General features: G+C 48.9%; 3 protein-coding genes across 3 annotated transcripts; 2 read left to right on the top strand and 1 right to left on the bottom strand.

Annotated features, from left to right (window-relative positions):
* Positions 1 to 2,170: 2,170 nt before the first annotated feature.
* Positions 2,171 to 8,448, top strand: LOC146346506 (lymphocyte antigen 6E-like). Its single transcript, XM_084847938.1, has 3 exons — positions 2,171 to 2,258; positions 6,376 to 6,495; positions 6,942 to 8,448. Exons 1-3 carry the CDS (start codon positions 2,207 to 2,209, stop codon positions 7,148 to 7,150), a joined length of 381 nt encoding a protein of 126 aa, XP_084704064.1. The 5' UTR covers positions 2,171 to 2,206; the 3' UTR covers positions 7,151 to 8,448.
* A 5,575-nt stretch (positions 8,449 to 14,023) lies between these two features.
* On the bottom strand, positions 14,024 to 17,279 carry LOC146346507 (lymphocyte antigen 6E-like). Its single transcript, XM_084847939.1, has 3 exons — positions 17,228 to 17,279; positions 15,562 to 15,681; positions 14,024 to 14,154 (listed from the first exon to the last, which is right to left on the bottom strand). Exons 1-3 carry the CDS (start codon positions 17,277 to 17,279, stop codon positions 14,024 to 14,026), a joined length of 303 nt encoding a protein of 100 aa, XP_084704065.1.
* A 4,084-nt stretch (positions 17,280 to 21,363) lies between these two features.
* Positions 21,364 to 24,913, top strand: LOC146346508 (lymphocyte antigen 6E-like). Its single transcript, XM_084848604.1, has 3 exons — positions 21,364 to 21,415; positions 22,962 to 23,081; positions 24,485 to 24,913. The coding sequence occupies exons 1-3, from the start codon at positions 21,364 to 21,366 to the stop codon at positions 24,613 to 24,615; spliced, it is 303 nt and encodes a 100-aa protein (XP_084704730.1). The 3' UTR covers positions 24,616 to 24,913.
* The last annotated feature ends 189 nt before the right edge of the window (positions 24,914 to 25,102 follow it).

The raw sequence follows: 25,102 nt of genomic DNA on the forward strand, positions 1-25,102 counted from the left end.
TGTCCCCAAGCAGTCGTGTCCGACTCTAGGGTACGGTGCTCATCTCCATTTCTAAGCCGAAAAGCCAGCGCTGTCCGAAGACGCTTCCGTGGTCATGTGGCCGGCGTGACTGAACACCGAGGTGGGGGCCATCACTACATCCTGTGGTAGCGAATTCCATAATCTAACTATGTGCTGTGTGAAGGAGTCCTTCCTTTTATCTGTCCTGAATCTCCCACCAATCAGCTTCATGGGATGACTCTGGGTTCTAGTATGTTGAGAGAGAGAGAAGTTAATTCAGCCTTCCCCAACTTGGTGCCCTCCCACTGTTTGGACTACAACTCCATCATCCCCAATCAGCATGGGGCTGATGGGAGTTCTAGTCCAACACCTGCAGATGGGCACTAGGTTGGGGAAGGCTGAGCTAACTGGACACATACAACCAACCTCACACAGATACCAGATTCTGGGTTTGCACAGTCCCAAGGGGAAATAAGCCATGATAGCTTATTTCCTCTCCCTGGGGGTGCCAGTCACATGCTGGGGAGATTAGCATAATTACCCCTGTGATGGCTTGTTGTGCCGTGCGAACCAAGCCAGGGTGGCTTGTTGCCATGGGTAACAAGCCACCCAGAACCCTACAACCCTGCCATGGGTTCCTGGTGGCTTGTTACCCATGGCAACAAGCCACCCTGGCTAGATTTGCATGACATGACAAGCCTGACATAGTAAATATGCTACACCCCCTGGCACGTGACTGGTACCCATGGGGTGGGGAAATAAGTCACCATGTCTTATTTCCCCTCCGTGATCCTGCGAACCAGTGTGAATTGTTCCTTGCAAGATTTCCAAAAGATGCTTAGGCATGAGTCTCTAGGGGGAAAGCGTGGCACAATGGTAGGGCACCCACGGTGGGCCCTTCTACATTCCCTGGGTCTGAATGGAAATAACACCCCTTTTCCAAATGGGACACAGACGTTTACGTATTACAATCCCAGAATAAACCTCTCTCTCTCTCTGGATATGATTTGCAGAGGGTAACACAGCACAAACAAAACTCTTAAGGAAACTCTTCTTAGTCACAAACATGGAGGTATGAGTGTATAAGCGTTTTATTAAATATACCATCAAGGGAGGCCAAGGAGTCATAATGTGGACTCTTCTCCATGAATAATGTCTCTCCTCCAACATGGTTTTATCACGTTGTTTATCGTTTTCACTTAGGTTGTAGTTACCTGCCTTCAGACTTGGGTAAAAAGGTGAGATATTAATCCTAAAATATAAACGAGTTTTGAATATGTGATGATTAAAACAAAAATAAGCCTGTATCACTGGGTTGTATACCTTTCTGTACCCCAGCTTGCTCCAACCTTGTATCTCTAAATGAGTTGGACTGCAAGTCCCATCATTCAGTGGAGCTTCAGTGGAGCATCTCTAATAATGAATTCTATCTTTAATCCATTATCTCCAGCACTTCTGGGGAGATGTCATCATTTGACATTAAACGATGTTGTTAAATGACATTGGACTGGATGATCTCTGAGAACCCTTCCAACTCTATGATTCTGTGATTAACTATTCCCACTGCTTAGACTAGCTGGGGGTCATCTATTGTGACATCCCCCCCTTCCCTAAATAGTGAAAAGCACCCGGGGAATAGCTGTAACAGCCTTCCCCAAACTGAGGAAGCATGCTAGCTGGGAATGATGGGAGTTGCAGTCCAACGCATCTGGAGGGCACCAGGATGGGGAAGTCTGTTTTATAGGAATAAAGTACATTGCCTTATACTGGATCTGTCCATACAGCTCAGAACTGGCTACTTTGGCTGCAGCTTTCTGGGCTCCAATGCAGAGGTAGTGAGAGGGCTTTCCTATCACCTGGTATGTGCCAAGGACTGAATCTGAGCCCTCGTGTATGCAAAGCAAGGACTCCAACCTCTCATTCAGGTGGCTGTGAGAGTCTAAAATGCCCCATCCATGCACCTGGTCGGACCTGCATGTGCTGTCATGTATAATAATTAAGTTGGTCTGGCAATCTGGGTAAACCACACCACAATCTCATTGGCCCACCCCCACTTTCAGTCTCGTGCTTGCTCTCTTATGTTTTCCCACAACCCCTAAATTATTGGGATCCTAGCAACAAAAAGGAAACACCTCAAGAGGTATATATATAATCATCTGCAGCAGTAGCTGCTTGACAAGTCTAGCCTCCAGAGAATATCCCAACGATGAAGACTTTATTCGTTGCCTTGTTGGTGGCAGTCGTATGCACAGGAAAAGGTAAGGCAAATAAGATGCAATGTGATGTGGCTGCAAAAAAGGCAAATGCTAGTTTGGGCTGCATTAATAGTAGTACAGCTTCCAAATCACGGGAAGTACTAGTCCCCCTCTGCTCAGCACTGGTTAGGCCTCATGTGGAGTACTGTGTCCAGTTCTGGGCGCCACATTTTAAGAAGGATGCAGACAAGCTGGAGAGGGTTCAGAGAACAGCAACAAAGATGATCAGGGGACTGGAAACAAAGCCCTATGAGGAGAGACTGAAAGAACTGGGCATGTTTAATCTTGAGAAGAGAAGGCTGAGGGGAGAGAGGATAGTGCTCTTCAAATACCTGAAAGGCTGTCACAGAGAGGAAGGCCAGGATCTCCTATCAATCATCCCAGAGTGCAGGACTCAGAATAATGGGCTCAAGTTACAGGAAGCCAGATTCCGGCTGAACATCAGGAAAAACCTCCTGATTGTTAGAGCAATACGACAATGGAACCAATTACCTGGGGAGGTGGTGGGCTCTCCCACACTGGGGGCATTCAAGATGAGGCTGGACAGCCATCTGTCAGGGATGCTCTGACTTGGATTTCTGCACTGAGCAGGGGGTTGGACTCAATGATCTTGTAGGTCCCTTCCAACCCTACTATTGTATGATTCTACTATACTATGATTCTAAGATTTTAACTTTGAATAGACAAAGAGTGCTAGAGAGAAGGGGAAAATTTGGAAAATGGTTTAGAGTGCAAGCATCAAAGAAGAATAACTGAAAACAGGACCTGTGAAACAAATGATTGCCTCAGTTTGGCTTTGTGACATCAGAGAGCCAAAACAGATTATTTACATGGTGTCATCAGGAAATCTATTCAGAGTGACGGTAAAGCACTCTGATTTGGCTTCTTGATGCCATCACAGTTTCTAACACAATTCTTCAGCTTTGGGATGATTTATGATGAGGTCTAGGTGGCATATTTCCCCATATATTTTAAGCAAAGATTACTAAGAATTATAATCTGAAGGCTGTAATCCTATGCACATTTATCTAGGAGTAAATTCAACACAGTGGGGCTTACTTGAGAGTAAATATGCATAAAAACTGGAAATGTCAAAAAAGAAAGGAGGTGGGGTTGTTGTTGTTGTATATTTGGTGCACTTTTCCCCTAGCCCGTACATACATACATACTGGAAGAAGGTAAAGATTGGAATGGAAAGGATCCTTGGATACAACTTGCAATCAGATCCTCTATTATATTTAACAGATACTAAAGATCCAACCCAACAAAAAGATAAAGAATTGATTCCTAGATGGTAACAACTGGTGGGGGCTGGTGGCGCTGATGTCAGTGGGGCGGTGAATCCACTCTGGGTTTCAGTTAGAACCAGTCAGAACTCTAAAGGAGCTATCTGAGCACCTTGGATAGCTCGTTTAGGGTTCTGACTGAAACCTGGAGCAGATTACCCACCGCATTGACAGTGGAGCCATCAGCCTCCCCTGGGGCTGCCTGAAGCCGAGTCATCCTCTTGGTCCAACTAGCCTGGTGTTGTCTGCGCAGATTGGCATCTCTCTGGGGTTCCAGACAAGGCTCCTTCCCAGCCCTCACCTCCCCGGAGATCCTGGGAACAGAATATTTTGCCTGCAAACCCCATGCCCTGTCACTGAACTCTGGCCCTTCCTCCACCCCTGGTGTGCTGCCCCCTGTGCTCATGCGGCTCTCGTGTGCGAGAGAGGCACTGAGCGGTTGCTCCTGCCTCCCTCTGCACAGTGGCAGGGCAGGCCCCCTTGGCGCTAGAGAAAGGCGCGCAGGCAACACCAAGCCTGTTTGACCAAGAGTCTGACTTGGCATAAGGCAGCCCCAGTGGAGTCGGTAGGGCGGTGAATCCGCTCTGGGTTTCAGTCAGAACTCTAAAGGAGCTGTCCAAGATATGAAGAGTTCTGACCGGTCCTAAATGAAACCTGGAGCGGATTCACCACCCCACTGACATCAGAGCCACCAGCCTTCACTGATAACAACTGCTATAATTGGTCACACTAGATACTGGATATCATACCGCTGGCCCCACCTGGACCTCCATGTGTCTGCTTGTCCTACCAGCCTCCACCCCCAACCTCCACACATTCTGCATAAGCTGAGAACGACATGTATACATGCATTGGGCCCGTTTTCACCATACACTGAACATGGGGTGCGTGTGGACAGGGTAAGCGGAGGCATTCCCTCACATTCACTTAGAGCCAATCCTATTGTTCCCACCTTCGATGATCATAAGCCTCTGAACTCAGAGGCTTACGATCATCCAGTGCAAAGCGGGAGGTGCAAGGGACGCGATCGTCGCCTCCCTGTCCTCCCACTCTACATTTTTGCTAGATGGGCTTTTTTGCCCATCTAGCCAGGGTGTTTCAGACAGGGAGGGAAGGAGGATGGGGAGGCCATAGGACAGCTGATATCCTGGCCTCTCCAGGCCCCTCCCTGTCCACCAAAACACCCCCTTTCCCCCCTCTCCAAGGTCACTGGTGTGGTCCTTTTCACGCCAGCTGCAAGGGAAGGATGGTTGTCAGAGCATGGACTCCTCCCCGGGGTCAGAGAGTTGTCTCTGACCTCGGTTCTGGAAATTCAAAGGGTCCTCTGGCCCCCCAGATGCTGTCTAGGGGCCATAGGATTGCTCCCTTAATGTATGGAGAGATCCTGAGACGAGGGCTAAAATCTCTCAACCATAAAGGAAGGGATGGACGTGCCTCTATGGCAAAATTAACAAATTATGTACGAGTGAAATAAAAGATGAAACAAAAACATTTGTTTGAGTAATATTACCCCCCCACACCCCCAACATCAATAGGAATACATGATTTATGGGTTGCAATTGAATTCACCACCTTTATCCTCAATGCTTAACCCCCCCCCGCCCCCCCACGGGTTATAATGTTTTACTATATTTTTATTTGATTATGGTTTTTATTTTTGGAACATTTTGTAAACTGCCTGGTTGCCTTCAGAAAGGCAGTACAGAAATATAATAGATAACTAACTAGCTAATCACCACATGCTCCAATAACAAGAGACAAAAATGAAAAGTGACAGAGGGAACATCTCCATGTACCAGATGAGCTGATCCCAAATTTAGGGACATGTCAACTCCTGTTCCTGGAACAGAGCTCTGCTCAGCTTCTGGCTGAAACTTCTAATGCAGCCTGGTGTCCTCCAGATGTGTTTGACCACAACTTCTATCATCCCCAGCCACCATAGCGAGTGAATTTAAGGCCCAGTTTGCATTTCAACAAAGGACTGGCAAGGTTGCCAATACATGGTCACCTTTCCCTGGTCTTGTGGAAGGAAAACATTCTTTTCACATTCCAGTCCTGTCTCATAGATGTGTTGTTGCAAACAGGTTTCATCAACAGGGGTGTCGTTACCCAGCCAACCTGCCAGTGACACTGTCCTTTGGCATGCATCATTTGGAAGGCTGTTTGACTAATGTTCTTCCTGAGCTTCTCCTCTCAGAGGGTGTGGCGGCAATCCACCAATTTGTGCCTAATTAATGCTTTGAAGATGTGCTAAGTACAATACAAACAACAACCTTATCCGTGCATCTCTGGTTGAATAACATAGCTTCTGAATGCAGTTGCGAGGCTGCTGACTGGAGCTAGTTTTAGGGAACATGTCGCCCTGCTCCTAAAGGGTTTCTATCTGGGATACCTTCAGGAACATCTCCCCCTGTTTGATCCACCCCATCCCTTGAGGTTAGCTGGGGAGACTCTTCGGCAGGGGTTGGCAACCTGCAGAACAGTTGCCCTCCAGATGTTTTGTACTGCAACTCCCATAAGCCCCAGAGAGCATGCTGACATGACACTTACGGTGAGCCTCTTCACTCACTGATCACTGGGATGTGGAGGTAGCTATACATCACAGGCAGCCTTCCCTAACCGGATGCCTTCCAGATGTTTTGGACCATAAATCCCATAATCCCTGAAAATTGGCCATGGTCAGGGTGTGCCAGGTCCTGAGATGCTCAGAGTTTTATAGATCAGGGTCAGACGCAGGCAAACACAACATAACAAATGTTTAGCAATAACTGACCAGGAAACAGATGCCTGTACAAATGCCTCTGTTCTGCTTCTCTGCCTTCCTTTTTGCGCAGTGCACTCCCTCTGGTGCTACAGATGTGAAAATGAACCTTCCAACTGGAACTGTATGAAAATGGTTAAGTGTGCAGACACCGACAACTACTGTAGTACAACAGTTACCACTACAGGAAAGGGTATGCACCATTCTTATATTCTCTTTGAAGCAACCTCCCTAAAATAATGTAAAGATAGCTGTCATCTAGCCAGCCCCCAACCCTAGCTGTTGGCTGAGTGGCTGTGAGGTCACAGAATGTTGCCAAACATTCTAATTGGTGAATGAGACGGGCCAGTCTTGGAGTGTGGAATGCCATGACCGTGAAGAGGAGGTCACACTAGCTGAGGGAAAATCTCACACAAAGACAAGAGGCAGAAGTGCCAAGGAGGCAGAGGTGGATAATGCCAAGGAAATCTCACACACAGCCCAGTAATTGGAAGATGTGAATCTTCCTGGTGGGAAATGGTGCAGACATGTGTTCAGATAGGGCTAAATTTCACATTTCTGTTCAGAATAGCTCTCCCAAACTTTGTCTGTAGCCCCCTGGTATTGTGTATAATTGTTCTATTCCATTCCCCCCTCAAGGTAAGGACAGTGACTACCGGATCAACAAGAGATGTGCTCCAACTTGTACTGACAACTTTGTGGACACAGGTGTAGGATCCATTTCTACTAACTGTTGCAAAAACCCCTTCTGCAATTTTAGTGGGGCCACCAGCGTGAGAACCAACAGCGTGGTGATGGCTGTGGGGATCCTGGCCAGTTTCTTCTACATCTTCCGATCTGGATTGTGAAGTGTGTGGGGAAAGCTCAAATTTCCCATTTGAAAGACTAGCAAACCTTCTTCCACCCCCACCCTGGTCCCCTGAAGCATTGCAGAGCATCTCCCTGACACCAATCCTTGCCCTGAACGGCAGGATGGTGCACTGCTTGGCCCACCTCTCTGGCAAGTTCACCCCCATGTGCTTCTTGTTCTGCAGGGCATGGAGCCTTTCTTTGTAAAAATAATTTCTGTTCACCCCTTCACACTTGCCCAGGAAGTGCCCACTTCTCTCAAGTGCCCAGTAAGTCCTGCACTGGGAAATGGGTGATCAGTTGCCAACCCCAGACTGGGCGTTTTGCACCTGGTTGCTGCCCCCAGTCTGCTGACTATAGGCGGCTTCACCTACCCCCTGTACAGGTCCACCCAGTCACTGGGCAAGCAGTTGTTCCTAGGCCTCCAGCTGCCCCATTATTTGGCCCCAAAGTGTCAGACTTGGTGAGCTCAGGGTACATCAACACCACAGATTGAAGTTGGTTCAGTGATCCTTCCTGCTATTGCTAGTCATTCCTCAGGATTCTGCTTCTAGGTGTGTATTTGGGGGGTGGAGATGTAGAGATCTCCAGTGGCTAGAGATCTCCAGTAGAGAACCAGAGGCCTTACCAAGTTACAATTCACAGGATTTCAGTAGGACCGAGCGTACACCAAGTTGTGACTGGATCAGGCCAGGCTGCATCACCTGACTGGGCCCAGGCTTAACATCAGGATGTGCAGGGGCAGCATCTGCCCAGCATCTCTCTAGCCAGTAGAAGACAGAAGCAGCATCGACATTCCAGCTGGTCAAGGCTGCAGAAGCTATCCGGGGATGGGGAGATGGGTGTTTTTGGAGCAAGGACCTGGAAAGATTGGAGCAAGGAGGGGTAGGGGAAGAAAACAGCCAGAAATGCTAATCCAGCCTTCCCCAACCTGACTGGGGGATGATGGGAGTTGTAGTCCAACACACCTGGAGGGTGCTCGGTTGGGGAAGCCTGCTTTAAGGGGCCTAGTTTTCGGAGGAAAGACCTTTCACTTCCCATTTGAGACAAGCATTTGGTAAGATTCCGTAGCAATCTGTAGCACAATAGATCTCTCCCAGCAACTTTTTCTGCTGTTCTCATCTCTCAGTCTCTGTCTTCCTGTACGCGACCCAACATCCTTTTAAGCCTCTCCAGCATTGCATGTTCTGTATCCTTTACACCTTGTGTATAACATTCGAAGCTTTATTCAGCTGTTTTGTTCCTGTGATTTGTAATGTTGGACTGCTTGTTAATAAAGTTTTTCCATTTAATTTCTACAGCTTTGGTCTTGACTGATATTCCCATTTGGTACACCCATGACCGTGCCATAAAAAGGGGAGTGGTTTATTCACATGCTAGTTGGACCTGCACTTACATGGATTTCTTCTGACAACCAGGCAGGCTCCTGATGTAATCTGTATGGTGTGCTAAGTTTAGGGTGATGCTCTTGGACTGGGGAGATGAAGGTTCATGTCCCTTGGACCAGTCACAAGGACATACATACACACTCTTTCTCAGCTGAATCTACCTCAGAGGGTTGCTATGAAGACAAAAGGGGGAAGAGAGGCCATATATTCACCTTGAGCTCCTTGGAGTAAGGAAGGGGGATAAATATGCAATAAATTCCTGGCATAGCCAAACCGGGGGCCAGGGGTGTGTGTGATTATCAAAAGGCTGTAACCTGTCTAGCCCAGCTCAAGGTCTCCATGGGAGCCAATCTGAAGCAGTCACACTTACTAGAAGGGTGGAGCAGAGTCAAGTCCAATGAAGCAGAGTCAAGTCTGGCTATGCAGGATGGCAAGGCAAGGCAAGGCAAGGCAAGGCAAGGCAAGGCAAGGCAAGGCAAGGCAAGGCAAGGCAAGGCAAGGCAAGGCAAGGCAAGGCAAGGCAAGGCAAGGCAAGGCAAGGCAAGGCGGAACCTGTCAGGACTCTGGACAGCTCTATGCTAACGAGAACTTGCTCAAGAAGAGCTATTGTCTCAGCAACATGCAGATGTCTTCTGAGGCTTTATGAAGGCTGGCTGATCTGGACCTCCTGTTAACCCCACCCACTCTGAGGAGATGCCTGTCTCTTAAAGGGCCATTGCTTGATTCTTCAGCCACTGGCTCCTCTGACATAGGAGTTGTGAGGATTCCAGTGCACACGTGGGGGTACCCTCTGAGTCCAGTAAAGTCAAATCCTCTAGTCTGGAAGGTCCCAGGCTGACAGAGGATAGCTCACTGAATAATACCTCCTCTACCTCAGAGTCCTCCTCTGAGTTGGGGGTGGGGTGGGGTGGGGGGATATGGCCAGAGAATATGACAGGCTGCTTTTCCTGGGGAATCTCCATTTCCTGCCAGGCCTGAAGAAGGCTCAGCCTCCTAAGCACAAATAGCCCTGGATAACTCACCGGTAGGATTTCTCTGCCTTCAACAGCTGCACAACAGACTGAATTTCAACAAAAAATCCTAACTTCATGTGTACATTAATGGGGACTGAGCTGGTGGTGACTGACCAAGAAAGGGACCTTGCAGTTTTGGTCAACAGGCCAATGAAAATATTCAGCCAGTGTTTGGCTGCTATGAAAATGGCAAATTCCATGTAGGGGAACATTAAGGACGGGATTGAAATTCAAACTGCCAATATCATACTGCCTTTATACAAGGAAAGGTTACAACGTTTAGGCTTTTTAAGTTCAGAAAACAGGTTAGTAAGAGGGAAACATGACAGAGGTGGATAAAGTTATGCATGGTGCAGCAAAAGTGGATGGGGAGCTGTTTTCTCCTTGTCTCATAACATTAGAACCCAATGGGGTCATCCCATGAAGCACAGATAAAGGAAAGTACTTCACTTAGTTAATACTATGGAATTCAGTACCACAAGAGGCAGTGATGGCCATCAGCTTTGATGGCTTTAAAAAGGGAATAGACACATTCTGGAAGGATAAGGCTACCTATGGCTACTTGTCAGGATGGCTCCATTTTACTGACAGTATCAGAGACAGTATGTCTCTCAATGCCAGTTGCTGGGGAACATGAGTGGGAGGGTGTTAATACACTCATGTCCTGCTTGTGGGCTTCCACTGGGACTTCTGGCTGGCCACTGTGAGAACAAAATGATGGACTCGATAAGGGCTTTGGCCTGATCCAGTTTCAGGGCTCCTCTTATGTTCTTTGGTGCATCACCTTGATCATTGCATCCCCATGCTGGAAAAGCCATTTTGGCCCATCCAGCATGTTAAAAGCCCAGGAGCCCTGTCAGATACAAAGATGTTGATCCTATGCACCAGGCCAGGTTCCAGCTTTCATGCATTAATGTACTTAGTAATTCAGCCTTTCCCAATCTGGTGATCTGCAAATGTGTTGGACTACAAGTCGAATAATCCTCCAGCCAGCTGGGTAGAAAGCAAAGTGGATTCCTCAGGTCAGATTCCAAAGAATCCAGCCTAATTTTAATCTGCGGCGGATTTCTCTAACATCCCTGAACATACTTCAGTCTAGCTTATTTGGACAGATGCTGAAGAAAGCTTACCTTTTTCATGTGTTGTTCATCTTGGGGGGGGGGGACAGTTATTCCTCAAGGCTCGCAGGAGTAACTGCTGCCTCAGTGCTGCTAAACTGTCCCATCGCTTACTTATAAATACACTGAAATCAAGGTACTTGTCTGTGTTCCAGATTTGGACCTCTGGCTTGTCTCTCCCCTGTCAAGCCAGAGGGCTTTTCTGCAGGAGGCTGTTAATCCACTGCATTTGCTTTTGGTTTTGTCGCAACATTGAGATCTGAGCTCTACACAAGGAGTGCTTCCTTTCCTGCTTAACCACTGCATAACCTCTTGGTGGCACTGTGGTATAACAGAAAGGTGCAAATACACAAGCGAGAAAAGCTTTCACTTTCACAAAGAATACTGCATTTCCCCAGTTCTAAAAAAAACTTGCGGAAAGTGCTGTCGACAAACAGAAGTGAAAATGGAGGGTCATGCATCATCTAAAGAACCTGCCTGGTGAACCCCTTGGCTCTGTCTCTGATGACCCCCTTGATTCTGCCTCCACTGACCCCCTTTCTGCCCCACCAGTTAAATTGGCCATCAGCCTCCACTGGGCATAAGCATCCCATTGGACACTGCCTCTTTTCTGCACACCCTGGGATGCAACTGCAGGCAGTGGGGTGCCTCTGCAACAACAAAGAGAGAGAAAGAGGGATCAAGGAGGGGGAAAGAGGAAGGGTTCACAAGATTCTTCCTTTGTGAGAGAGTGAGGCTTCTTTGGGCATTTCTAGATGAGGCTGTTTTTGAATGCTCAGTATTGTGCAGGTATTCCAAGGTCTCTCCCATGCTTTCCAAGCATGTGTGTATGGGGACTGATGGGGAAAACCTTGCATTTGGGGAAATGGCACGATGAAATGCTGGTGTAGTTGCGCAATTCTGCTTTACCACAGCGCCACCGAGGGGTTATGCAGCAGAATGTACAGAAAGGCAGAGGAGGAAAAAATCGGAAAGAAAGGGTGCGCAGATATCCAGTTGTAATCCTACAATGGAATCCCAAAACAGAAGCAGCGGTAAAGTGGCCGGCTAAAAGCCTCATCTGGAAATGCCCTTTGGATCAAAGAGTAGTAACTATTGGGCTGCCTGGGTGTTGCTTATATGCTCAGCGTTTGAGTTTAATGATTAAATCTCTAACGATTGCAAGACTCCTGTCCCTGCTGGCTCATCAAAGTAAACTGACAATCTTTCCTTCCTCCCAGCTTAAACAAGCAGGTAAAAATCAACAGGCTGCAGAGCGCTTTCCTGGTGACTCTCCTGGGCTGCCATTTTGGAGCCTTCGTGTAAATGGAAAACAGGGACATCATGCCAGAGGGCTTTGTGTCACGTACACCAGTGTGCTTGGAGAGCTTTTCGGATGTGCGGAACACATTGGCATTTATTTCTGTGCAGGCAGGTATAGAGTTTTGATGTTAGTAATACAGCGTCTGTCGATATTTTCTGCTTCTACTGCGTTCCATTAAAACGTCACTTGGCAGCCCTGCATGGCTTTGAAATATTTCCTGTACTTTTACTGATTTTCACTTGTTACTGTTGCTCTCATTATCTTTTAAAATTCTGTAGCTTCCAAAAATGGCAAGTATGGTGGCATGAAGTTAAACATCACTCATTCTTATCACGTTTCTGTTATAATACAATACTGATATTTTTGAACTACTTTGCTCAGCCACCTTGGCAATGGAAGGCAGCACGTACGTGCTGTTAATAAACACATGACTGTATGAAGGCTGGGACCTGGCCTGGAGACCGTGATCACCATCTTCTTATCTGGCAGGACTCCAGTCCCTTCCACACCTGCTGCAAGGATTTTCCCCAGCATGGAGATGCAATGATAGGAATGCGCCACCTAAGAGCCTAAGATCAGAGCCCTGCTGGGTCAGACCAAAGGCCTATCTGCAGCAGCCCTCTGTCCCGACCGTGGCCAAACCATGCAGGACATGAGTGCAGGAGCATCCTCCGGCTCGTGTTCCCCAGCAACTGGCACAGGGGTATGCTGGATCTGAACCTAGAGATAATCTATAGCCATCATGACAGGCAGCCACCGATGGCCTTCTCCTCCACGTATTTCTCTCACTCCCCTCTAAAGCTGTAAAAGTGGGTAGTCACTACACTTTGTGGCAGCAAAAACCATAGCTGTCACTATGCGCTGTGTGAAGGAGCGCTTCCTTTTATCTGTCTTGGATCCCCCACCATTCAGCTTCATTGGATGGCTTCAGGAGGGTTGCAGCCCTAGAAGAGGGAACGAGAAATGGCTCCCTGCCCACTTTCTCCACACCAGGCAACATTTTGTGCACCTCTACCCTGTCCCCCTTCACTTGCCTTTGTTCTGATCCAAAGAGCCCCAGGCATTCTCGCTTCTCTTCATGCAAAGGCATTATGATGTTGGCAGCTGTATTTTTAATCTTCACAACAACCCTAGGTTCAGATATGAAAGCGAGGGTGCTGTGTGTGTGTCTGATCCAAGGGCTATGAACGTGGGTCTCTAAGGTCAACTCTAGGGTAGTCACTTGCAAATCACAAAAAGAAGAGGACATGCATTACCCCAAAAGGGGACAAAAGAGGGCAGCTATTTTGCATAAAACTTGCATATCCTGGTTTATATGTATACATGCAATTTTTGACGTAATTATTATAATTTAAATAGGAAGACTGCACATCTCACCCTAGAGTGGAAGACATAACCGGGTGGCCCGTGGGCCTTGCCCAGTCTGCTTTCCGGGGGCCGTTGCTGGGCAGCGTCAAGGCCCTGTTGCTCTTCCTTCTCATGGTACAGCTTGTACTGCAGAGCCCTTCAGTTAGAAGATACCTTCAAAATAGAGGCAGGTCCTCCGGCAGCCCTTGAAAGAGAGGACTGTCTTTGTGAAAGAGGACACATGGCCACCCCTGTATGGACTACCTCAGGAGCCCAGCCTGGTTGACAGAACAAATCCCTGTAAATGAAGGCCTAATTCGGATGAGGTAAACTATTCCCCGATTTAGGGCAAGGTCAGGGGTTGTGCTAAATTGGAATATCAGCAAAGACTCGGGCTGTAGAAATGACGTGGGAAAACTTTATTAATAGATATTCCTACGCTACAGATCACAGGCACAAGACTGCAAAAGAAAGCTTCAAATACACAACAAGCTGCAAAGCTGAGGAGGCTTAAAAGAAAGTAGGGCTGGATGCGAGATAACAGACTGAGAGCATGCGCCTCTAAAGGCACAGCCCCGTGCAGGTTTAGCCAGCACGGCTGGCTGGGGAATGCTTGGAGTTGCAGGGCTTCTTTCTGTCTAAACATGCATAGGATTGCGTCCCACGATGACCAAAGGTCCAGCTAGTCCTGCTTGTTTTCAAGCTACTTCCCCGGACCGTTGCAGAAGCAGGAAGTGCAACATTTGGTAGAAACGAATGGTGGGCCCGTCTCCACGTTGTCCTCAGTACAATTCAGAGAACATCCCTTGGTAATCTTGACTTCCTTGGTGTCACCTGGAGGGCAAACGTGAAACAGAACAATTATGCACAATACTCGAGGCCTGGAGCCAAAGACTGGCTTAATTCTTCTGAACCAAAAGATGGATTCAAGCCCTGTCTAGACCCTCCTCTGCAGCAAGCCAGACCTGGAAAAGTCAGGGCTGAAGCACCTGCTGTGTTCAACGTGCAGCTGATCCTCAGTGGGTTTCGTTTTTCCTTTAGTGCAAGTGCACGGCCCCAATCCAAATGGGCACCACCCAGGGTCTGTGTGTGTCTGTGGGGGGCAAACCTTCCCACCCAGCAACTTCCCTCCCTAAATTCATCCCCCCATACACACATGGGACTAGACAAAGAAAAAACCTCCCCTACCCCCACACAGGGGCCCAGTGTGGATCAGGGCCCCACACGCCCACACTAAAGTAAGAAAGTGTTAGGATCAGCTACAGACTATGCGTTCAGGGTGCAATCCTATGCATGTTTAGGGGAAAACGTCCTACAACTCCCAGAATTCCCCAGTTTGGCTGGCTGGGGAATTCGGAGCGCCTTAGGTCTTTTCTCTGTCTAAACGTGCCTAGGATTGCGCCCTTAACGCAGCATGTTGTTTAGCCCTCGCTTCCTCTCTTCACTGGGCTCTGTGTGAGGGTGTGTGCTTATACACACGCACGCACGCACGCACACGCGCCCTCACTCACCCCCCCCCCACTTTCTGGCCTTTGGCAGCTAGGCAGAATATTATTCCTCTTTCCCCAAGAACGTGTGCAAAGTTTTCTCCTTCCCCACCCCCAGCTCCCAAGTCTGAGCCAATGGTTGGAGCTCACATCTGGCTGGAAACACCACCCTTGCACCTGGTGGTCATTCCTCCCAGTCTCTGGCACTCTGTACCCGCTCAATGGCACTGGCATCTACTCTTCATAGATGTCATGGCTGATCTGCTGGGTCCAAGCCTTCATGGTCACTGGCACAGACGAATCCCTGTTCCCACCTCCCCACCCCAGCCTCTTCTGCCCGTTGTCCCTGCGTGAGATTTGCCCCCTGCCAGCCTGACCTGCTGCTCGCAGTAACGCAGCCCCTCATTCCACAACGGACCCTTCCTGCTCATCAGTTAGACTCTTCGCTGACGTTCCGTGGCCTCGCGACAACCCAGCCAATCCCTGGGGATGGGGGCTTGCAGATCGGGCATACAGTAAATGGCAGCTAGCGTGTCGTACTTGAGCCCTGTTGCTCCAGGGAGAATAGAGGGATGGTGCCTGCCTGCCTGCCTGCCTGTTTTTCTGGTGGGAACTGTTGTAGTGCCGTAGTTTTCTGCTGGGGTTGGGGCTGGCAGATGACCCATAGATGACAGCTGTCTTTAAGCTACCCTAGGGGGTTTCACCTCGCGCTCCAGAACCGTCGACTGAAAGAGAATACAAGGGTGGTGCATACCCGTTCCTGTAGTGGTAACTGTTGTGGTACAGTACTTGTCGGTGCCTGCACACCTCATCATTTTCAGACAGTTCCAGTTGGAAGGTTCATTTTCACATCTGTAGCACCAGAGGGAGTGCACTGCGCAAAGAGGAAGGCGGAGAAGCAGAACAGAGGCATTTGTACAGGTGTTTGGTTCCTGGCCAATTGCTGTTAACCATGTGTTGTGTTTGCCTGGCCCTGATCTGCAAAACCCTGAGCACCTCAGGTTGCAACGTTCCCAACACTACTGGGGGGCTTCCTGCAGGCAGCTGGTTGGCCACTGTGTGAACAGAATGCTGGGCTAGATGGAGCCTTGGCGTGATCCAGCAGGGCTTATGTTCTGATTCTTGGTGGCTGCTCCCAGGTTCTGTAAAACTTGCTCCAGGCAACAGCCATGCAACTGCATTCTCTAACGTACTATGAAATAAGCCAAGAAATAACGCTATGGGTTTCTAACTGGATTTTATTGGGCCCTGGTGTAGGCACCCTGAGGCTTAAAATGTATGGGGTAATGTGCCACCTAGACATCTCTGGAAACATCTCAGATCGGGAAGAAAGAAAAAAGCAATTATATCAGGGAGCCAACTCAGAATGAGGGCAGGAAGCTTTGCCCACATGCTGAATAGACTTCCTGGTAACACGATCTAAGCAATCTGATTGGGCTTTCTGATTATGTCACAAAGCTCCATTGGAGGAAAAATTTCATTTCCAGCCTTGTCCCCCCCCCCCATCTAATAATAGACAGAATGGGGAGGGCTATTTCCCAAGGTGACGTGTTTCGGCACTGATCCTGGCTAGACTGATTTATTTTTGAAGCACACCTTTGGACTGATTTGTTTCAGACAGTTCATGCTTGAATTTTTGTTACTATGTTAGCAGTTTCCTCTCCCAGTTCATTCCCTTCCCCTTTTCTCCTTTTCCCTCTCTTGTTTTAATGCTGCTTGCTTACTAACAGGGTCTTATGTGTGTGTGTGTGTGTGTGGTGGGGAATAAGCCACCGTGAGTTATTTCCCCTCTATGAGTGTGGGAACTGGGCCATAGTAAATTGGAGGGCAGGGCTTTGTTCTTCGACGGCTCGTAAGGAGCTTGGCACGGAGGTATGCATCGAATGCAGCATGCAAGTACGTTTCAGATCCCTGCACATTCTCCTTGCATAGCATGTCGAACATGTGATTTGACACGTCACGCACACTGGTGCATCAACGGCACACCCACGCAAATCCCGCAGACGGCAGGGTGAATGACTTTCACAGCCAGGGTGTTCGTGGAGATGACCTTGTGTATGTAGGTGCAGGCACCTCCTATGTCCAGAAGCTGGGGAGCAGGGTACCCATTAGCCCAATACCCATTCTCTTGATCCCACCACGTCTAGGCCCTACATATCATATGTGAAGAACATCTGTGGGACGGACCCTTGGTTAGGATGCATTTCTGCGTAGTTATCCCAAATCTGCCTTTCTGTAATTGCACCCAACTGCTGCTTGTCCTATCCTCCATTCGAAAGAGCTCCCATCGCTCTGCCCTTCTCCTTTCTGACTTCGGTTGAACCCATCAAAAAAGCTGCCCACCCCTTGCCTCGTGGGCAGTCTTCTACAACGCGGCAGAAACATAGTCCGTCCCTTCCAGCGTTCTGCATTTGCCTTACCTTTTCCCACGCATACAATTGCCACCAGCAAGGCAAATAGTAATGTCTTCATTGTTGCGATGTTCTGTGGAGCCTGCACTGGACAGGCTGCTGCCTTTGGAGAGGATTATATATACCTCTTGAGGTGTGTTCGTTCAGGCCATGACCCCAGTAATTTCCAGGTTTGAGAGTAGGAAAACAAAGAGATCAAAGGAATGACAGAGAGATGAGATGAGATGAGATGAGATGGTCATGGGTGTAGGTTTCCCGGACTCTGAAGACAGCTTTTACCGAACCTGGGTTCTGGCAGATGCCAACTCCTTATTTGGAAGGCATGTATCAACATGTTCCCGTAAGGCAGGGGTGGAGAACCCATTTCCCACTGAGGTCCACATTCATGCCATCAAATCTGGTCAGGTTCCACATTCAAGCAGCAGACTTGGCCAGAGGCAAAAGTGGCCCGAGTTACAGATGTGATTCTTGCCTTTGTTCAATACAGACCGGGGGTGGGGGGGAGACATTTATATTGAGGCATTCTTCTTCCCCATCTTGTGCAAAGATTCTCTCCAGCAGTTTTGTAGTTTGTGCACAGAGCAGGACAGAGAAAATAATACCAATACTCCGGAACTAGGGATGTACAAAATTGGCCTTACCTGGCTCCGCCGGGTTCCACTGGGGGGGGGAGGCACTCCGTCCCTCCCCCTGGAATCCTGGCCGGCCGGCTGAGCTACGCAGGGATTCTGCGAAGCCGCCAGCTGGCTCCGCCAGCAGCCGGACATCTGGCCGCTGGCTAGCAGGGACGCAAATGGCGGCGGCCATAGCCACCGCCATTTGCGTCCCTGTAGTCAGCCGTGATAGGCTATGTAAATCTTTACATAGCCTATCACGTCTGACTTTAAAAAACAACAACAACGCGCATACACAAGTGGCGGACACAACTGAACGACTGAACAACAACAACAAGTCTACATAAATATTTACGTAGACTAAGACGGCGAAAATAAGGGGAACGCAAATAGCGTAGCCGCCACCATTTGCGTATGCACGTTGTGTTTTTTTTTAAGTCAGACGTGATAGGCTACGTAAAGATTTACATAGCCTATCACGTTTTTTTTTTAAACCTAGTCGTGATAGGCTACATAAATCTTTACGTAGCCTATCACGTCTTTTTTTTTTTTTTACACAGGAAATGGCGGCGGTGGCAGCCGGTCAGAAGACCGGCCGCTGCCGCCGCCGCCAGATCCGCCGCCACCTGGAAGATCTGCCCCAGGTAAGTCTCGTCCCAGGGGGATCCTCAGGGGGGGGGGCAGGGGCAGGCCTTTCCGCCACAGATTTCGGGGGGCCGAATGTGCTGGCATTCGGCCTCCCCAAGATCCGTGGCGGAATCCTCTGCCATCCCTATCCGGAACCCTGGGAAAGGGGTGTGTGGCCTGAGGGATCTATGGGGGTCCAGGCAGAGAGAACTGGGGCTCCATATTTGGTCCAGTTCTCTCAGCCTGCTGCTTGAATGCAGATCTTGACCAGATTTGATTGTGGGAATGTGAACCTTGATGGGAAAAGAGTTCTCCATGCCTGCCTTCCAACGTAATATGTTGTTACGTGCCTTCTAGATAAGCGGTTGGTATCGGTTTGGTAAAAGCTGTCTTCTAGGGCTTCACGTTTGGCCCCTAGGACTGAAATTTCCCACCCCTGCTGGATGACTGATGAATGATATGTGTATGTTGAAAGGGTTGCATAGGGGATTCCCACTTCGTTTGGGAATCGGTGCCAGGCATGGCTGACTGAATACGCTGTCTCATCTGGTCAGACACACCACAGCAGTACCCCGGACGCTTGACTCTTCCCTCCGTTCCACTTCAGAAGAGCTTTCAGGCCATGCTCCCAAGCACCGAGTCAGCCACGCCTGGCACCGATTCCCAAACAAAGTGGCACAACTTGCTGCTGAAAACCAGACATTTTATACTTTTTAAACAAAAGAATTGCTGCCACAACCAGTGTGACAGCCCAACTAAAGGGTTGCAAAACTGGCCTAAGTACTGGAAATGGCAGTTCTGGTTGTAAGAGAAAGGACTTGATTGCCCGTTCTGCTCCAGTTATTTCCGACACCAAAGGAATACCTTGGGCATCTCTACACCAGCCTAAAATCCTGCATTTAAAACGGGGCTTTCTGCATCCGGTTTAAATGCAGGATCACGACTCCCGTTTTCACCCGCTTCCCTTCCCCTCTCCTTCTCCCCCTTATCTGAGTCTTCCATATGTTTCATTGATCTCGCTCCTCTTCTTGCTGCTTTTCCTCTTTTCATGGAGGGAACTCAAGCGGAACACAAGGGGGTAATTTGATAGCTCATACTTGGCAAGCTGTTTAAAAATGGAACAAAGGGCATTTAGTGCCGGAGACGCCTTGGAGGTTCATGGCGTCATGTAAAGAGCACACAAACTTCCATGAGGGAACAATCTCAATTGCAGGATAAAAGCTCTGTGTGAAGAAAGCCTTTATGAAGATGGCTTTCTCAACAATGCGCATCGAGGAAAAGTATCCATGGCACCGTGCAATATTTTGGAGCAAAATCACTCTTTGTGTGAGAGATGCGTACCTTGCTCAGTTTCCCCCTTCCTCTGGCTCTGAAGCATATGCACACTTGCAGGCTTGGTTCCAACCCGATAACGCCCGGTCGAGCCTTGCAGATGAGGCACAGCCCCTTTGCTTTTTACCCCTTTCCTGTCTCAGCCGAGGCCAGAAGTAAAAGACACCTAGCCTACTGTTCCCTTGCAACTATGGGGTCTCTTTGGTTCACTCCAACACAGAGTCATTCGCTAACAGTATTGATCGCTTGTAGCCCTAGGCCATTGCACATACAATAGAAATAGAAATGTTCAAAACGTGGACAACACAGGATGAGCAGTTCATCTTCCCCAGTCTCATTTCATAAGACTTAGCTAAAAGGCATGCTTAGCAAGAACAATGCTGGTTTCACTTGACCTCACCTACTCAGAATAACAAACTGTCTTGACTAACACTTGGTTCAAGATACCTGCACGAATTCTCTTCGCTGCTATTGCAAATAATGCAGCTTCTTTGGTTATATAGTCATATTCATTGAAAAGCAAGTCTGTCACTATATCAAGTACTGAGCACCCAGTACACTGAGTTCTGGGGGAGCCCTATAAATAATGGCCAAATTAAAATAATGAATAACTAGCTAAATCCCCTATGCAACCCTTTGCACATACACATATCATTCATCAGTCATCCAGCAGGGGTGGGAAATTTCAGTCCTAGGGGCCAAACGTGAAGCCCCAGAAGACAGCTTTTACCAAACCGATGCCAACTGCTTATCTGGAAGGCACGTTACAACATATTACGTTGGAAGGCAGGCATGGAGAACTCTTTTCCCATCAAGGTTCACATTCCCACAATCAAATCTGGTCAAGATCTGCATTCAAGCAGCAGGCTGAGAGAACTGGACCAAATATGGAGCCCCAGTTCTCTCTGCCTGGACCCCCATAGATCCCTCAGGCCACACACCCCTTTCCCAGGGTTCCGGAGTATTGGTTTTATTTTCTCTGTCCTGCTCTGTGCACAAACTACAAAACTGCTGGAGAGAATCTTGCACAAGATGGGGAAGAAGAATGCCTCAATATAAATGTCTCCCCCCCACCCCCCGTCTGTATTGAACAAAGGCAAGAATCACATCTGTAACTCGGGCCACTTTTGCCTCTGGCCAAGTCTGCTGCTTGAATGTGGAACCTGACCAGATTTGATGGCATGAATGTGGACCTCAGTGGGAAATGGGTTCTCCACCCCTGCCTTACGGGAACATGTTGATACATGCCTTCCAAATAAGGAGTTGGCATCTGCCAGAACCCAGGTTCGGTAAAGCTGTCTTCAGAGTCCGGGAAACCTACACCCATGACCATCTCATCTCATCTCTCTATCATTCCTTTGATCTCTTTGTTTTCCTACTCTCAAACCTGGAAATTACTGGGGTCATGGCCTAAACGAACACACCTCAAGAGGTATATATGTGAACCGCCCAGAGAGCTTCGGCTATTGGGCGGTATAGAAATGAAATAAATAAATAAATAAATAAATAAATAAATAATCCTCTCCAAAGGCAGCAGCCTGTCCAGTGCAGGCTCCACAGAACATTGCAACAATGAAGACATTACTGTTTGCCTTGCTGGTGGCAATTGTATGCGTGGGAAAAGGTAAGGCAAATGCAGAACGCTGGAAGGGACGGACTATGTTTCTGCCGCGTGGTAGAAGACTGCCCACAAGGCAAGGGGTGGGCAGCTTTTTTGATGTGTTCAACCGAAGTCGGGAAGGAGAAGGGCGGAGCGATGGGAGCTCTTTCGAATGGAGGATAGGGCAAGCAGCAGTTGGGCGCAATTACAGAAAGGCAGATTTGGGATAACTACGCAGAAATGCATCCTAACCAAGGGTCCGTCCCACAGATGTTCTTCACATATGATATGTAGGGCCTAGACGTGGTGGGATCAAGAGAATGGGTATTGGGCTAATGGGTACCCTGCTCCCCAGCTTCTGGACATAGGAGGTGCCTGCACCTACATACACAAGGTCATCTCCACGAACACCCTGGCTGTGAAAGTCATTCACCCTGCCGTCTGCGGGATTTGCGTGGGTGTGCCGTTGATGCACCAGTGTGCGTGACGTGTCAAATCACATGTTCGACATGCTATGCAAGGAGAATGTGCAGGGATCTGAAACGTACTTGCATGCTGCATTCGATGCATACCTCCGTGCCAAGCTCCTTACGAGCCGTCGAAGAACAAAGCCCTGCCCTCCAATTTACTATGGCCCAGTTCCCACACTCATAGAGGGGAAATAACTCACGGTGGCTTATTCCCCACCACACACACACACACACACATAAGACCCTGTTAGTAAGCAAGCAGCATTAAAACAAGAGAGGGAAAAGGAGAAAAGGGGAAGGGAATGAACTGGGAGAGGAAACTGCTAACATAGTAACAAAAATTCAAGCATGAACTGTCTGAAACAAATCAGTCCAAAGGTGTGCTTCAAAAATAAATCAGTCTAGCCAGGATCAGTGCCGAAACACGTCACCTTGGGAAATAGCCCTCCCCATTCTGTCAATTATTAGACGGGGGGGGGGGACAAGGCTGGAAATGAAATTTTTCCTCCAATGGAGCTTTGTGACATAATCAGAAAGCCCAATCAGATTGCTTAGATCGTGTTACCAGGAAGTCTATTCAGCATGTGGGCAAAGCTTCCTGCCCTCATTCTGAGTTGGCTCCCTGATATAATTGCTTTTTTCTTTCTTCCCGATCTGAGATGTTTCCAGAGATGTCTAGGTGGCACATTACCCCATACATTTTAAGCCTCAGGGTGCCTACACCAGGGCCCAATAAAATCCAGTTAGAAACCCATAGTGTTATTTCTTGGCTTATTTCATAGTACGTTAGAGAATGCAGTTGCATGGCTGTTGCCTGGAGCAAGTTTTACAGAACCTGGGAGCAGCCACCAAGAATCAGAACATAAGCCCTGCTGGATCACGCCAAGGCTCCATCTAGCCCAGCATTCTGTTCACACAGTGGCCAACCAGCTGCCTGCAGGAAGCCCCCCAGTAGTGTTGGGAACGTTGCAACCTGAGGTGCTCAGGGTTTTGCAGATCAGGGCCAGGCAAACACAACACATGGTTAACAGCAATTGGCCAGGAACCAAACACCTGTACAAATGCCTCTGTTCTGCTTCTCCGCCTTCCTCTTTGCGCAGTGCACTCCCTCTGGTGCTACAGATGTGAAAATGAACCTTCCAACTGGAACTGTCTGAAAATGATGAGGTGTGCAGGCACCGACAAGTACTGTACCACAACAGTTACCACTACAGGAACGGGTATGCACCACCCTTGTATTCTCTTTCAGTCGATGGTTCTGGAGCGCGAGGTGAAACCCCCTAGGGTAGCTTAAAGACAGCTGTCATCTATGGGTCATCTGCCAGCCCCAACCCCAGCAGAAAACTACGGCACTACAACAGTTCCCACCAGAAAAACAGGCAGGCAGGCAGGCACCATCCCTCTATTCTCCCTGGAGCAACAGGGCTCAAGTACGACACGCTAGCTGCCATTTACTGTATGCCCGATCTGCAAGCCCCCATCCCCAGGGATTGGCTGGGTTGTCACGAGGCCACGGAACGTCAGCGAAGAGTCTAACTGATGAGCAGGAAGGGTCCGTTGTGGAATGAGGGGCTGCGTTACTGCGAGCAGCAGGTCAGGCTGGCAGGGGGCAAATCTCACGCAGGGACAACGGGCAGAAGAGGCTGGGGTGGGGAGGTGGGAACAGGGATTCGTCTGTGCCAGTGACCATGAAGGCTTGGACCCAGCAGATCAGCCATGACATCTATGAAGAGTAGATGCCAGTGCCATTGAGCGGGTACAGAGTGCCAGAGACTGGGAGGAATGACCACCAGGTGCAAGGGTGGTGTTTCCAGCCAGATGTGAGCTCCAACCATTGGCTCAGACTTGGGAGCTGGGGGTGGGGAAGGAGAAAACTTTGCACACGTTCTTGGGGAAAGAGGAATAATATTCTGCCTAGCTGCCAAAGGCCAGAAAGTGGGGGGGGGGTGAGTGAGGGCGCGTGTGCGTGCGTGCGTGCGTGTGTATAAGCACACACCCTCACACAGAGCCCAGTGAAGAGAGGAAGCGAGGGCTAAACAACATGCTGCGTTAAGGGCGCAATCCTAGGCACGTTTAGACAGAGAAAAGACCTAAGGCGCTCCGAATTCCCCAGCCAGCCAAACTGGGGAATTCTGGGAGTTGTAGGACGTTTTCCCCTAAACATGCATAGGATTGCACCCTGAACGCATAGTCTGTAGCTGATCCTAACACTTTCTTACTTTAGTGTGGGCGTGTGGGGCCCTGATCCACACTGGGCCCCTGTGTGGGGGTAGGGGAGGTTTTTTCTTTGTCTAGTCCCATGTGTGTATGGGGGGATGAATTTAGGGAGGGAAGTTGCTGGGTGGGAAGGTTTGCCCCCCACAGACACACACAGACCCTGGGTGGTGCCCATTTGGATTGGGGCCGTGCACTTGCACTAAAGGAAAAACGAAACCCACTGAGGATCAGCTGCACGTTGAACACAGCAGGTGCTTCAGCCCTGACTTTTCCAGGTCTGGCTTGCTGCAGAGGAGGGTCTAGACAGGGCTTGAATCCATCTTTTGGTTCAGAAGAATTAAGCCAGTCTTTGGCTCCAGGCCTCGAGTATTGTGCATAATTGTTCTGTTTCACGTTTGCCCTCCAGGTGACACCAAGGAAGTCAAGATTACCAAGGGATGTTCTCTGAATTGTACTGAGGACAACGTGGAGACGGGCCCACCATTCGTTTCTACCAAATGTTGCACTTCCTGCTTCTGCAACGGTCCGGGGAAGTAGCTTGAAAACAAGCAGGACTAGCTGGACCTTTGGTCATCGTGGGACGCAATCCTATGCATGTTTAGACAGAAAGAAGCCCTGCAACTCCAAGCATTCCCCAGCCAGCCGTGCTGGCTAAACCTGCACGGGGCTGTGCCTTTAGAGGCGCATGCTCTCAGTCTGTTATCTCGCATCCAGCCCTACTTTCTTTTAAGCCTCCTCAGCTTTGCAGCTTGTTGTATATTTGAAGCTTTCTTTTGCAGTCTTGTGCCTGTGATCTGTAGCGTAGGAATATCTATTAATAAAGTTTTCCCACGTCATTTCTACAGCCCGAGTCTTTGCTGATATTCCAATTTAGCACAACCCCTGACCTTGCCCTAAATCGGGGAATAGTTTACCTCATCCGAATTAGGCCTTCATTTACAGGGATTTGTTCTGTCAACCAGGCTGGGCTCCTGAGGTAGTCCATACAGGGGTGGCCATGTGTCCTCTTTCACAAAGACAGTCC

This window comes from Heloderma suspectum, chromosome 4 (assembly GCF_057233095.1).
Source record: "Heloderma suspectum isolate Gila_16-S chromosome 4, 16-S_ref, whole genome shotgun sequence".
NCBI classification, from domain to species: Eukaryota; Metazoa; Chordata; class Lepidosauria; order Squamata; family Helodermatidae; genus Heloderma; species Heloderma suspectum.

What these genes read in the sequence shown, in the direction of transcription:
- LOC146346506 (XM_084847938.1), top strand. Translation starts at nt 2,207, where the DNA reads ATGAAGACTTTATTCGTTGCCTTGTTGGTGGCAGTCGTATGCACAGGA. An exon ending in AGTCGTATGCACAGGAAAAG is followed by an intron (nt 2,259 to 6,375) that starts GTAAGGCAAATA and finishes CTTTTTGCGCAG; the next exon opens with TGCACTCCCTCTGGTGCTAC. An exon ending in AGTTACCACTACAGGAAAGG is followed by an intron (nt 6,496 to 6,941) that starts GTATGCACCATT and finishes TCCCCCCTCAAG; the next exon opens with GTAAGGACAGTGACTACCGG.
- LOC146346507 (XM_084847939.1), bottom strand. Translation starts at nt 17,279, where the DNA reads ATGAAGACATTACTATTTGCCTTGCTGGTGGCAATTGTATGCGTGGGA. An exon ending in AATTGTATGCGTGGGAAAAG is followed by an intron (nt 15,682 to 17,227) that starts GTAAGGCAAATG and finishes CTCTTTGCGCAG; the next exon opens with TGCACTCCCTCTGGTGCTAC. An exon ending in AGTTACCACTACAGGAACGG is followed by an intron (nt 14,155 to 15,561) that starts GTATGCACCACC and finishes TTTGCCCTCCAG; the next exon opens with GTGACACCAAGGAAGTCAAG.
- LOC146346508 (XM_084848604.1), top strand. Translation starts at nt 21,364, where the DNA reads ATGAAGACATTACTGTTTGCCTTGCTGGTGGCAATTGTATGCGTGGGA. An exon ending in AATTGTATGCGTGGGAAAAG is followed by an intron (nt 21,416 to 22,961) that starts GTAAGGCAAATG and finishes CTCTTTGCGCAG; the next exon opens with TGCACTCCCTCTGGTGCTAC. An exon ending in AGTTACCACTACAGGAACGG is followed by an intron (nt 23,082 to 24,484) that starts GTATGCACCACC and finishes TTTGCCCTCCAG; the next exon opens with GTGACACCAAGGAAGTCAAG.